We start from the raw sequence: 14,529 nt of genomic DNA, 5'->3' as shown, positions 1-14,529 counted from the left end.
AGAGTATTTTACCAAGAAACAGAGCAGTGACTAAATGTTACTGGAAATATTTTTTGACAATTTTAACCGCTTTAAACCATAAAATAATTCTTTTAACATCTAAGGGTAGGAAGAAACAAACACCTGCAAGACCCACTCCCACTACACCAAGGAAAAGTATGCTGAGGAAAACACAGATGAAGCTTTTTTGAGTATGCCCTCTGTCACCTCCCAACCTGCATGGTTTTCTTATTCCACAATCCTCAGGAATGCAGACTATGAAAGTCAACATCAAACAAAAACGTTTACTAAACAAGGTAACAGCATCACAAATATTTCAGCTTCCCAAATACTGTATATTTTAAACTTTCCTTTAAAGCAAAAGGCAGATTCGTAACAAGGACTAAGAAATTCTAGGACAGGTACCTTAAATTTCTTACAATTATCATAAAGCATTCCACATTTTGTTCTTTTATATGCCCATTCAACTCAATTACCATGAATGGACCCACTTTAGTGTTTTAAAAAAGGCTTAAAGCAAGTCATTTTCACTTTCTAAAATCAGTGTTGGGACTACAGATTTCTGTATTATTGGTGACTTCTAAGAAAACATTTCTGACAACCGCATCATTTTTAGGTCGTGAATGTCAAAGAAACTTACCCTTGTGAAAAGAATGACGTTCAGTGAAAACACGGCCTCTTCAGCTTCAGATTTTAACTTTGGTTCTCCTCAGGGATGCAAGGTGCTTGAGTGCTGTAAGCACTGCTAGTTAGGCATACATCAACCAGCACCAAGTACTGAAGGCCAGCGGACCTTGTTGACTTGTGCCATCTCCTAGGAAGCTGGTTATAATGTGTTCTCTATTAAAAGTTTCTGTAGAATAATACAGACTTAATCTGGTTTGATATTTCAATAATTTGTTGTTCCAAGTTATTATAAGGCATTAACTGTATCAAAATTCCATGAGAGCCTGTGGTTTTACAGCTTACTTTAAGCCTTAATTAGTTTAGCTGGACTTCTGCTTCTTGTAATATCTCTAATTAGAGACTAGTGTGATCCTTTTCCATCAAAAACTTAAATTGAACACAACAAAAAGCTAAACAGATATAAAATGTCTCCCTCTAAAACTACCGTCAAAAGAAGAAAGATGAACGCTGACCCTTTCAAGACCAGTGATTTGTCATAAATCCTCTTGTGATTCATGATTTGTTATTAAAATAGTCTCAGAAGCAGCAAATCCTACAAAGCTTATATAGCATCCACCGCACTTCTGTCATTCCAAGGTATCCAAAGGAGAGCACGTTTCCTCACTCTCTCATTGCCACTACTAGTAATGCAGTTGTGGCAGACCTCTCCACAGGCTAAACAGATTTGCCAAAGATTTTAAATTTCTGGCTACAGAATCTCATAACAAATACTGCTACTGGTACAGCAATGCTACGTATTTTGTAGTCAGTTTAAAGCAAGATCAGATACGCAGAGCTGCAGCCAGATCTCTATACTGCAGCTCAGACATGCTCTCCAAGTGTTGCCAAAAGTCATCATTGCTTCGACTGGGGCAACAGATCAGTTCCAACAGAGTACCTTCAAAGACAGTGCTTTCTGTAATCCTCTGAAGACAGCAACATCTTGTTATTATATGAGTGATTCAATCACCTAGGTAAACATTACACACTTGGTGGCAATAATAACCATGACCACGTTTACCTCTGGGCACACTTCTTGTAACATGATCTTCACAATACTGCCATTTAGAAGCCTAAGCAGACAAATTATTGTGATAATATGCCCTTACATTCCTGTATTCTACCTACAGAGGAAATTACAAAGTTAGTTTTACTCTGTTGAAGCAATCCCCATTTCTTAGAACCTGTTCCACACAGTGGCCAGCCTGGGGAGCCTTTTCTACAAAGGGCTGAGAGAGATCTCTAGTGCCATTGAAAGTCTGCTCTTGCAAAGTACCAGACTGTGGACTAAGCACTAGCAAGAAGTAACAGCAAACAGATACCACTCCTTTGCTGACGTTCGCTCATTCTCAGCAGCTAAAATTCTGAGTGTAGAAAGTCACACTCAGTCTCCTTCGACCATCAGTGTGATTGGTGCATGTCCGTCATAGCTAGTAAAATCCAATGAAGAGTTAAAGCTTTTGTAAAGACGTATCGATCATTACTTTGAAACACTTCACTAAAAATCATATTGATGCTGTAAGTCTAAAACAAACAATTCTTTTACAGGGCAGATCATGGAGAAGTTGCAGTAATAGTGCATCAATTCCAGTTAATAGACACTATGAGTGCTGTGACAAGTAACTGCTTATTCATCCCCAAAATGCACTGCACATGGTGACCAAAGGATTATCTTTTACTATTCAATAAATTATATCAAAGACAGATGTATAATGCTTTCATATGATAGAATACTAACTGCTCTGTTCAATAATCAATGGATTTCTAATTTCCTGCTGGTTAACCAAAATGTGATTCCAAATACAACCCATTTGTCAACCTCAATCAAGGCAAGAATCAGAAAATGCTGCTGTGGAGGAGAGGAGGAAACTGTTGACAATCTGGCAGCAACCTCCCTCCCCTCTCTCAGGTCCCCAGCAAACTGTGAATGGAACCACATTAATCTTTTATCTTTCATTCCAAATTGCTTTCCATTCTGCCTTGACTTGGAAGCTTTCAGTACTAAAAATAAGTGTCTCGGTTTCTGTATGTATAAACCAAAATGACAGTGATACAAGTTCAAACTTGGAAAAGACTCAGAAGCCCGTTTCCATACAAACAGGAAGGACTCAAAATAATCACTGGAGTTAATTGGACAGCAGATTCTAACTATCTGATGGTGCTTACCACATCAGCTGGTGTCATGACTCCTCCTATTTTCTGGCCCTACCTACTCTTCATCACATGCCCATACAGTCCTAGTACTACTAGCACAATAATAAATAAAATACTGTACTATTGCCACTACTAAGCACCTTTCCCTCCCGCCAAAGAAACTTCTTACCCCTTACCCACCCATCAAACAAAAAAGCTTTCAATACATGACTGTTGCGAGAACATGTTTACAAAAGTCACCACCATCATCTACAATCATATTTTCACCTGTTCATGTGGTGTACACCTGTGGGTTGTTGGCAATACACTTGATTGCAGTGTGGGAGATTCCAGGTTCACAACGAGCCCTGTCATCTTTGTTCCCTTAAGCAAATATGCCATGCAATCCCAAAACCTGTGTGAACGCTCTTGCCTCTTATAACATTTTGTTTATAAATCTTTTACCTTTTTAAGTGCACAAAATACCAATGCAAAAGCCAAGAACATCTATGCAATAGTCAGAACAGCTATATATATATATATATATATAAAATAATTAATCAAAGATCTTGAAAAGTGTACCAGCATGCTTTTATACTGAGACCTAACGTGCAAGCAGTAGACCACCCCACCACAGGTAAGAAATGAGAAATTTTGAGGGCTGTTGAACACTGAATTTTCGCAGCTGAACAGTATAAAGTTATTTAGCAGTGTTCAATAGCCTTCAAACTCACTTCTGTCTGTGGGTTACAGTGATCCAGTAGAAAAAGAGTGTAAAACAAAGACCAGCACAATACAAGTTTGACCAAGGTTTCTTCAATATTTTTTAAAACCCTTTTAAGGTTTGCATTATTTTATACATTTTGAAAAACATAAAAAGATCTAAAGATACCATACACTATTAACTAGGCAGCATATAAAAAGCATCTATACAAAATCAGGTTTTAGCCTATAAATATACTACTGATACCACCACAGGTCTATATTTAAAACCAAGATTAAAAAAACGCTTTTTCAGGGACAATAGCTTCCCAGTCCAACCAGTTCATTATGAATTTTGATACTGCTCAAATGGCATACACAATATGTTGGGGTTTTTTAATCAGTTCTTTTTAGTTGGCAAAACTAACACCTCAACAGCTGAATACAATACCTGATTCATTTTATGGATGTGAATACTGATTTTTACAGGGCTTTTTAAAAGGGGATCTAAGAGATGGCATTTATTTACCAAGTGCTCAGAAATGAGCATTTGAATATTCTAGTGCGAAACACAAAACAGTTTCCATCATAATAATTAGATCCACTTACTATAAATGACATGACACCCTCCTCATGCACAAAAGTTGGGCAGTTTTTCCATTTATGCTTGCGTATTTCAGCCTTCACCCATTCCCTAGCATGGATGTTTCATTGATGGCTGAGGGTAACACTTCAAAAATGAACCAGCTAAACAAACTTCCCAGCAGCACTTGACAGAGCTACACCTATTCTTCCCCATTTCCAAAGCAGTACAGAATTAATTACCAGTTCTATGGTTCTATTGTAAGTATAATAGACTAAAGAGCTATCACAGACACATTTATTGTAAAAGCACAATCCCAAGAGTGTCTAGTAGAGGGCCAAAACGATTAACACAAATGCTTTGTCAGATCAAAGATAAAACCTGCACCGCCCAATTGAGGAATGAATTAGAACAGTGGGTTATCTTTCAAATTAACCAGGGCAGTTAGTGAGGAAAATTTCATGAAAGTGTAATTCTTAGCCTTTGTGAATCCACACAGCAGGCATTCTGCCAGCTGACAAGATGATGAAATTTTCATGCTTAAAAAAGCCCTCTTCATTTCCCAATTTAGATTAGCTAGCGTTTCTCTCTCTTTTCATCTTTTTGCTCTTCTGAAGCAGAATTAAAAAAAAAAAAGCACACAACAGGATCAATCTCTCATAGAATAATGCATTTCTGGAAAGAAATAAAATCTTTGCATGTCACTTTTAGATATATTTACAGTTAGGAGTAAGATCATAAAAATTGATATTGTTAATACCATTAAGAAATCCATAAACACTGGAGCAATGGTAGATATGTTTTGGAAGACAGATATAAAACATTTCAATGTTTAATAGCAAAAAATGATTGCGGAAACATTAGATTTTATATAAAGGTAATTCACAAAAAACACGGGATTGCAGGAGGCTTAAAAAAATTCTATTTACGCACTTACATTTGCATCTTTTTAAACGAAAGAAGTATATTACCATTGCGTTTGTTTATTTATCAGCTTCACGTGCCAAAAAGGGCAAGTAGATTTTCCACTTTTAGATTTTATGGCACTCCCCCCCGCCCCTAAATTTACACAGCCACATATGAAAGCATTTCAGTAGACTAAAGGAAACAACATGCAATGATCTTAAACACTTAGAAAAAAAACAGATTCAAAGCTCACTGAAAAAAGTAAGCTTATTCATTTCAGTGAGCTGTGCATCAGGCGAAAGGTTCTTGATAGGGCTGTCTTCATAAAACGTAGCTCATTATTTTAAGGGTTAACACATTCATTTCTGCATTTTATTTTTTTTGTATTATGTGCCATTTGACCAAAATACAAACAACAGTAATAGCCAAAAAAAAACACCACCTAATGGAGTGACAAAGTTAGGCAACATATTTGTCTATTTTGAATTGCTGTTTCTGCGCCTTTCAGATGCAACCACTACAACAGAAGACTGTTAAATAAGCGTCTCAAAGTTTCATCAGATGTTTTGTTCAGCCGCTTCTTTGCCATACTACTTCTGGGTGTGTCTTTATAGCTTATAGGATTATATGTATTAGTGCAATCACCCATTTGATGAATTTCAACTCCAGCTGTTATACAGTCACTACAAGTACTTGATGAAAGGAATGAACTAAAACTCACAGCATCTGATTTGCTAAGAGCTAATAGGACAAAAAGTTTACTTGCCCAACTCTGGGGAAAGCCCTTTTTGAAAATGAAAATTATTGTGCAATTTGGAAATTACTTTTTACAATAAAATAATCTTGCATTTCCAGTGTCTGAAAGTATTCCACGGTCAAAAAGTAGTTTTAAACTTTATTATTATAGCTAACTAGGTTAAAAGTAAATCCTCAGTACTAAAAATATAACTGAGTTTGTAAAGCTTTTACTTACAAGGACAAATAAATTCCTTTTGAAGGACACTTCATTATCCTATATACCATATAATAAGATACTTAACAGATTTTACTACAATGTAAGCAATGTTCATTATTCAAACATTTCAGAGTTTTCAAAGAGCAAAAAAAAAAAAGAAAAACAGATTAAAATATTTTTTTTTGTTCTTATCAGTAACAAGAATCTTTCCTGCCCTTAAACGTATCTTCCTTCACTCCTCAAGTTTACTATTACCCATCTTATGTCAGAAATTACTTGGCATGTGGCATTGTATATTATGACAATGTACATACATGAAATCTAAAAAAGTTAATCAGAAGCAACGTCTATACAAAAGCAGTCTGTGTAAACACATTGCTTTGACATATTATTTGATAACACATTGCATAATTTAATACAATATTCATAGTAATATCAATTGAATGATAATTTTTCAGCCAGCTGCATTTTGCAATAAAGTAACATAAGATCTCGTGTTTTGGAAACTTCAGCTGTCCAAGTCATCTACCTTTAACTTCAACGGAAAGGAACAATCTACCCCTACCATGTGGAATAACTGCCTGAATTTAAATACTCCAAGAAAGTTTTGTGCTCCTTTTGATGCAAAGACCTTCGAAAGAAGTATTTATACATTCAGAAATCATTACATTTCCAGAAAAGAGCTTAGAAAACACTTACCTACAATTGTAATAAGAGCGAATATAGAAGGAAGATAACACAAAATGCACACTTAGTATTAAACTGTAATGATTAATTCTTAGCACTGTAGCTCCTGTCTGCAAAAGTATGTTGTAATAGTTAAGAAAACACACCACGAATTAGGTAAGCCATTCATTTACAGGCCAAATTTTCAAAATCAATGTACTTATTCGAGTATATCAAAGATTATGAGCATCCAAAGGTTATGAGCACCTTCAAAACTGATGTTGGTCCTGAAGCTGTGAAAACAGGCAATGCTGGACAACCAAAAAAGGCAGGCAGGCAGGCAACAGGATGAGAAGATCTCAGGAAATTTGACCAAAATGGCCAGCTGCCAATCACAAAATATGATGCTTCCAGTATATTAGAGATGCAAAACATACTGATACAATTTTAAAACTGTGGTGTTTTTTTTCCTAAACATTCACAACTTTGGACAGTGCAAAGATGGGAATTTCAAATACTACTTTTTTTTTTTTCCCCCACAATGCCATACAAAGCCAACCACTACCACTGGCACTTTGGATTTCTTGCACTGCCCTCCAAAAAAAGAGAATTATATCAGATTAATTAACTACCCATCTTTCTCCTCTTTTTTTTTTCCCTCCCAATCATTATGAAGAAAGAGTATTTCCCTCCCTATTGTCCTTCAAAGAATTTTTACAAAGCTACATTCAGTCTTCCTTTCCACAATGTAACACGATATACAGGGCTCGAGAAAGAAAATCAGATTTCAGTTACATGAGAAATTTATATCTGCATATTTGATAGGCTTCATAGATTTTCTCAAAAGCACTAAGATAATCAACTCTGTACTTTTTCATCTAAAAATCTAGAAAAGAGAGCGCTACTATATCTGTAATAATGCTGACAGACACAGTTACAAAAATTTAAATACATCTGATTATCTGGACTTGAGACTGAACTGAGAAAACAAACATTTTGAATTAGTATTTGAAATAATTAATTGACTGTTTTATGTTCATAAAGTCAGCTTTTTCCAAGCTAATAGCATGCTATGGTCTATATGAAAAAAACGTAACATGACAGTCACTAAAAACTCAGCACCATTTAGAAAACTCATTTCTTATGGCAGAATATTTTCTGAATACTTACATTATAGTATTTTCTGATGTAGCGTCTAATATCCAGCAGTAATTTGTTGTTCATTTGAACTACATAGTTGAAAGGAGGCTCTTCACATTCAGTCTTACTGCACCTTTGCAAGCTGGGTTCAATAAATCGCCCCTGCAAACAGAAGTGTAAAAAACAGCATGCATCATTACAACAGATGATGGCAGAAAAAGTTATCACAGGAGTTTAGACATAATACGTATTTTTAAAAAATAATAGTATTAAAGCGCCTCTGCTATCTAGGCCTTCTTTCTTCCCATCACAGTTGGCCACACTCATATTAAGACTTCTCTAACCTACAGTTTTCCCATTCTCTTCTTAATAAAGGTCTTTTGGAGAACATGTTTCTTCACCTGCTACAAAGTCAATAATTCCAAAAATGATGTTGATTAAAAAAAAAAAAAACTAATCTATGGATGAACCATGCTCCCCCGTCTCCCCCCAAACACCACAAGTTTGTTGTTTTATCAGGGACACCAAAGTTCTGCCCAAGCCCAGTGAAATCAACCTTATAGATACTAATTATGAAACTACCAACAGAGCTGTAGAGACAAACCTCCTCAAACAAGAATGACACGATCATCTCGTATTCTCACCAAGTGCAAAGAATAGCTCTTACAGTTTTACACCGCCTCATTCCCCTCGATTTCTAAACATGCTGAATACCTGACATGAAAATTTCAGAACCTGGAAGTGACATGTGAATAGCCGAAATTAAGTTGGTAGAATAAGAACAACCTGGTAAGTTGGGACAGTTATACAACTTAGAGAAAATTTCATATCCAGGTAAGACTTAGTGTTTGTGAGCCATCTTGGCTAAATCCTCACCCACAACACTAAATAATTTCAGGTGGAAAAGAGGGGGTATTTTTTGTTTGGTTTAGCGGTTTATTTTGTTGTTTGGTAGGGGGTTGGGGTTTTTTCTTGTTTTGTTTTTAAAGAGTTTACATCTATTTCTCTCCAGTTAGCCCATCTGCAAGTTGTCAAGCCTACATGCAATTAACTGTCTTATTTACAGCTGTAATGAACAAAAGTCAAGGATTCAAAGTATCACTCGATTTGTGTGTCTTTTCCTTTTACTTGATTCCAAAGACTGCTTTATTTTGATTCAAAAAAATGCAAAACATCTGTTGTTTGTCCAAATTAACTTAAAATAATTACTTTTAATTTAGATAAAAGATTTATTTGCTTTCAGTTTCAAGGTTTTCACTAGTCTGAAGCTCGCTAATTTGCCGATGACTAATACATGCATAACATCGCTGTAGAGTTAAATACTTGGTCCTATTTCAAGTTGTGATCCAAGGTCAGAGATACATTTTTTGGCAGAACTTCTCAACAAGAATGTACCCCTATGATTTTTTTATGTTCAATACACAAAGGCAGAAGGAAAGATAACACAGAAAAACCTTACTGTCAAGAAGGGAAGTGGGATGTACCAAGATAAACACAAGTTTCAAAAACACTTTGTTCCAATTAATATGATTTAGGATAAGAAATTGCCATTGCTATATGAAAGTTTCATTAAATAGAGAACTGGAAGTTACTAAGGTGTTAAGATAAGGATTCCTTAAAAGGTTACAGCAACAATCATTCACGACTGTGGGCAAACAGATACATGAAGCCAGATAATCTCACATGTTCTACTAGACAACACAGACGAAATGCAAAAATGGGAAAAACATTCCAGCACTGTCCTATCAGCAAATTTCTGTTCCAAAGCTATAAATAGCAGGACTCAAACAATATGGTATCTTCTCCTACATCATACAAATCTTATCTAGAAAGCTGTTCTCTCTACCAGTATTTTTCTCCCTCACCGATGAACAGCAACAAAACAGAAAAAAAACTCAAACTAACCGAACCATCAAAGACATTGTCATAAATATTTTCCGTTCCGCATTTAAGGCAACAAAACTTGAATCTTTCACAATCCCTATATTTCTCCTCATCAGTGAGCTGAGCTGGGCCACCAACCAAAGCATCGTTCTCCTCATCTTTATGGTAATGGTGATGGACTCGGAATTGGGAAGGATCCAGTCCTATTAATAAGAAACAAAAATTTCAAAAGACTAAGAGGTCAACCATGCAAGTAGGCTCATTTTTCATATGCTTGGTGAAGCAGATTCAAAAGAAAGTTACAGAATGTAAATTCAGAAGCTGAAAAATCTCTTCTTAGCACAATCTCCTCTATAAAACCTGAATACATTTTACAATTTTTAACCATGAATAAAGGTTCACAAAACATGAAGAAATCTTCGTACTTCTTACACAAGATTGCTTTATAAATAAAACAAGCACACTGCATTATCATGGGAGTATTCAACAGAACATTTTGTTTCTGAGGAAACCACTCCTAACAGATAGCTTTATTGTTATTTTCTTCTTAAGTTACATTGAAAATATTTCAATAAAAATGTGCATCGTTATTAAGAAACAGTCTTTAAATCAAAATGGCACCATTAAAACTGAAAACAGAGAATAAAAACCCCATTAAAGAAACACGGGTGCACTGCTATTACCAACTCCTTCAAGTCCGTATACAACTGCCAACTCTGATTTCAATGCAGTGGTCGATTTCATTTTGGCTCAGTGGTTAACAGCATGTAGGTTTCAATCTAATGCAGTGGTTAAAATTCAGCAGCAGCATTTAAAACGGCAGCATTGGAGACAAAATGCTTTATTTTTGATTGCCAGAACTCAAGATTTTAAACAAATAAATACACAAAAGAGATCCTAAAAATACTGATTCAACCACAAATAAGTAAATTAGCAAGCAAGCACGAAGTTCACTGCCCTAGGAATAAGACTGCCAAAGTAAACTTAATAAAAATCCACGGGTTTTGTCATCCTTTGTCATGTGCAACCTTTCAAAAGCACATGCATCCCATTTACAGGTTTTTTTGTAAACTCTAGCAAATAGCACATACTAGGAAAAAAAATTAATCAGATGAGCATGTAGAAAAAACTGTTCAGAAAACTCTGATTTATTTCATTATTAAGAAGAAAAGATCAAAGAGAAGCACTTTTAAAAACCTCTTTAACAGGTACTAATTAAGCCAAGGAACAGACTACCATGTATTAATCCATATTTTGTGTAAATTTCAGTAACAAATGTAGTAATTATTATAGAAAAAACAAGAAAGATTACAAATAGAAAGCGAAGCTAGATTTTACAGTTCTTCTTAACCTTACTATACAGTACTAGGACACTTAAAGAAAATGTTTGGGAACAATATTCAGTTAAACTAGACAAATACTATTGCACACACAAAACATTTGTCTTAGGCAGATATAGATTGTCTTTACATAAAAGATTTGAGATGCGTGACTATTATCGCTGTTCTGAATTTCTATTTTGCAACCATAAAACAAATTCAAGGACAAGAAAAAATTCCATTGCCAAATAAGCTTATTTGGCTCTTGATAGAATAGAGGTTTCACTAAAATGTAATCAATCTTCTGAATTTTAATTTTATCAAAAGAAACAAATGTCAATGCATAAGAGTCACAATTCACCTCCAAGAGGTTCTTAAACTTTTAACACAGTTTTCTAGTATTCACTAAAAGGAAGAGTAAACAAAGCAAAAAACCTTGCTTATAGCTTATTTTAAACTCTAGTACATGTGGCACCACCCAAAACAGACGGTGGGGTTTTGTTTGTTTGAGGTTTTTCCCTTTTTTTTTTTTTTCTCCTTTTTGTTTTTTAGAGGGTTGGTAATGTATTTGCTGTTTTAGAGAACAGAGTATGTTCAGCAACATACAGGTAGTATATAAGAGGTTTAGAAAGGGGACTTCAGTTTAGCATTAAGATTTTGCAAAAAATCTACTAAGTATGCAGTAGGTTGGATCTAAGACAGTAAAGGCAAATACAAACAAAAATTCTCAGTTTACTCTGAGTTCACAAGTGGAATGAAAAAAGAATGTTGCAACTTTCCAATACAGATGTCACTAAAGTTCAGCTAGAAATTTATCTTTGGTTGTTTCCCAAAAGGCAAATGCAGAGCAAAATAGCTCAATAAATAAAAGTTAAAAGGAGATAAATTCTGGTCTTCAGACAATTGCAGTTCTCCAATATTCAGTCAGAACCTGTGAGACCAATTAAGCATCTGAACATTTGGTAATAATTTAACAGGAAAAAAAAAAGAAAAGAAGTTATTCATTGGAAGAATTTAAATCACGCCTATCTCTAAACTTCCTTAGCTGTTTCGGTCGGAGAAAAAAAAAACAAACAGGAAAAATATTGTGATGATTCCAGTGTACATCTAACTTTTGGTGTGCAAACAGCCTCAGTGAAATCAAAGGGACTACAAATCAGGCTTTTAAAGAACATGCCTACCTTAATTATCTTGTGGAATTGGGACCTATTTTGTCTATTATCTCTTTTCAGGAACAGTTAGTTGGTTCAGTTAATCCATTTCAGCACACGAACTGGTATCCTCTCGGACCAGGTCACGTTGGTCATATTACTCTACTTGGTAAACGAAACAAGGACTACCTGATGGGGGGGAGGTGAGGGGGGAATAATATCTGGGTTTGGTAGTTTTTCAATTAATAGGATGAGACTAATCATTGAGCTTATCTGAACTCTTCTTTTTTTCTCCCACGACACCAAGAAAAATCGAAGGGCCTTTGACTTACTCTGACACGAAAATCTTCAGGGCTATCACTAAATTACCTGCACGCAGGTAAGCTGTCCAACCCCACCACAACTGCAAGGTTGCACGCGTGACGAAGGGCTCCAACACCACAAACACGCTGACCAACTTACTGTGACAAAAGTGAACACTAAAAGGAAGTTCCAGGACTTGTTCCCGAATTATTTAACAGAATTACCGAAACACTTGCCAGCAAAGAAACGAAAGGGGTCACTCGGGAAACGGAAAAAAAGGCAAACCAGTGTCACTGATCGGAGTATTTTTCAAATACAATTCCTGCGGGCCGCCCCCCCCCGCACGCTCCGTCAACGGGGAGCGGCGCGGCCGGGAGGCGCCGGGGCGGGGGCAGGCCGGCGGGCCGACCCCCGCGCTCCAGCCGCGGGCCGGCGGGGAAGGACGCGGAGCTTCCCCGCCCGGAGACGTTTCGCGAGCGGCCGGCAAACGGCATCCGGTGCTGCCACCTCGAGGCCAGACTGCGGCCGCGCACCGCCGTCAGGGCGGCGCGGCTGGGGGCCGGGGCCCGGGCCCGGGGCCGCGCCTGCCCGCCCTGCGGGTCCGACGGCGGGCGGCCGGGGGCTCTGCCCGCCGGCAAGGCACGGTGTTTTGGTATTCTCCGCCCGGTGCTCCTGCCCCGCGCGGCCGCTGCGCCTGCTGCCCGCGGCCCTCGGGACGGCCTGGGGCGCAGCGCGCTTCAAGTCCCGGTTTCTAAGCAGGTCTGGAGCACCTCGAGAAGAGCCACCCAGCTAGACCACAGACAGCAAAATTCACGCGCTTTGGGGTTCCTTACTGTATCGGCATGGAGCTTCACCATTACTTTAACCCTCATTTCCCTCATTCTCCTCTCACTTCACTGCCTCACGTGAGAAAACGAATAAAAACAGGCAGAACCTGATTTCATGCCTGCATGCCCCAAGGAAAGCACAACGGTCATGGTTTCTGTCAGGACAGTCAGTCTGGGTAGCTGCTAATTACTGTACCAAACGCACCTATTGAACGACTCTCTAGGAAGAAGGAAAAAAAAAATACAGTATCTTTCAGGTGGAGGTGGGTTTCCTCACAGGGAGCAGGTAACACGCAGACACCACGTGGAAGGAGGAACCGGTACTGGGAGTCACTCTAAGCGACACGCCTCATCAGGACCCAGCAACGACTCTCTAACATCAGACAGCCTTCTTAAGACATGCCCAAATGCCAAGCAGTCTGCAGAGCCCCAACGTGCACATCCACCTGGACGGCAGCGGCAGGCGTCTCCTTCAGAAGACCACGACACGCTCTACAACAGCAGTCAGCAACTCCCATCATTTAGAAAAAATTAAGTTAGGCAGTAACAGCTACAAAAACCCTGTGGTTAAATGACTCTGCTTCCATAAAGTTTAGATACTTTTGACAACACAGAAATAAGACATGATTTTAATTTGAGATGAGGAGCAGTATTTACATATCAGGAAAAAGGCTTACTTTAAATATGTTAAGAGACTCCTTCTGCCAATACCGTTCTTTTTGTTTAAAAGCTATAGGTATGTTCAGGGCGATGCAAGTAACGTCTCCAAGCATTTAAGGTCATATTTATTGAATGGTATTACTGATCAGATTGCATGCTTTACTTGAGTTTCAGTAAACCCGCCAATCCTGATCTTGTCCCTGCTTTTCCTCGAGAACTTCAAGAAAAAGAGAGTGAATGCAGGAGTATGCCCATGAGGTTCTTGTTTTTAAAAACAACAAATTTCCATCTCTCAAAGGCTATGCAGACCTCCTACAATGTCCAAAAACAAACGGCAATTTCCAGCTTGATTCTGTAGTGAAGAAATGTGATATCTAAGGAGTTCTCTGCAATTTTTAAGTGTGGTTATTTGCTTTTGCTCTTCAGGATCTAAAATAGCTTAAAATAACTTGCTTTGAGCACAGACAGAACAAAGAACTTTTCATCATTTTGATATGAGCCAAGCTTCCCTGAGCAGAGCTGAGTTTTATCTACTCGGACTAATGTGGTGACACGTCAACGAAACATTCACCTTATACTGAGATGCTGTTAAATAGGAAACAGAGATCTTTTTTTACAACCATTATCCCTACAC

General features: G+C 37.5%; 1 protein-coding gene across 1 annotated transcript in view; it reads right to left on the bottom strand.

Moving 5' to 3' along the window:
* The window catches only part of POLA1 (DNA polymerase alpha 1, catalytic subunit), a 203,200-nt gene that overhangs the window by 102,070 nt on the left and 86,601 nt on the right, over positions 1 to 14,529 (bottom strand). Inside the window, exons 33-34 of the mRNA XM_075429909.1 lie at positions 9,657 to 9,838; positions 7,782 to 7,913 (exon numbers count right to left, since the gene is read on the bottom strand). Of these exons, the coding sequence (XP_075286024.1) occupies positions 7,782 to 7,913; positions 9,657 to 9,838 (314 nt within the window). The remainder of the gene's footprint in view (positions 1 to 7,781; positions 7,914 to 9,656; positions 9,839 to 14,529) is intronic.

The sequence above is a fragment of the Opisthocomus hoazin genome, chromosome 1 (assembly GCF_030867145.1).
Source record: "Opisthocomus hoazin isolate bOpiHoa1 chromosome 1, bOpiHoa1.hap1, whole genome shotgun sequence".
Taxonomy (NCBI): Eukaryota; Metazoa; Chordata; class Aves; order Opisthocomiformes; family Opisthocomidae; genus Opisthocomus; species Opisthocomus hoazin.
The sequence above is the reverse complement of the archived record's forward strand: the minus strand, read 5'-3'. Positions and strand labels throughout refer to the sequence as shown.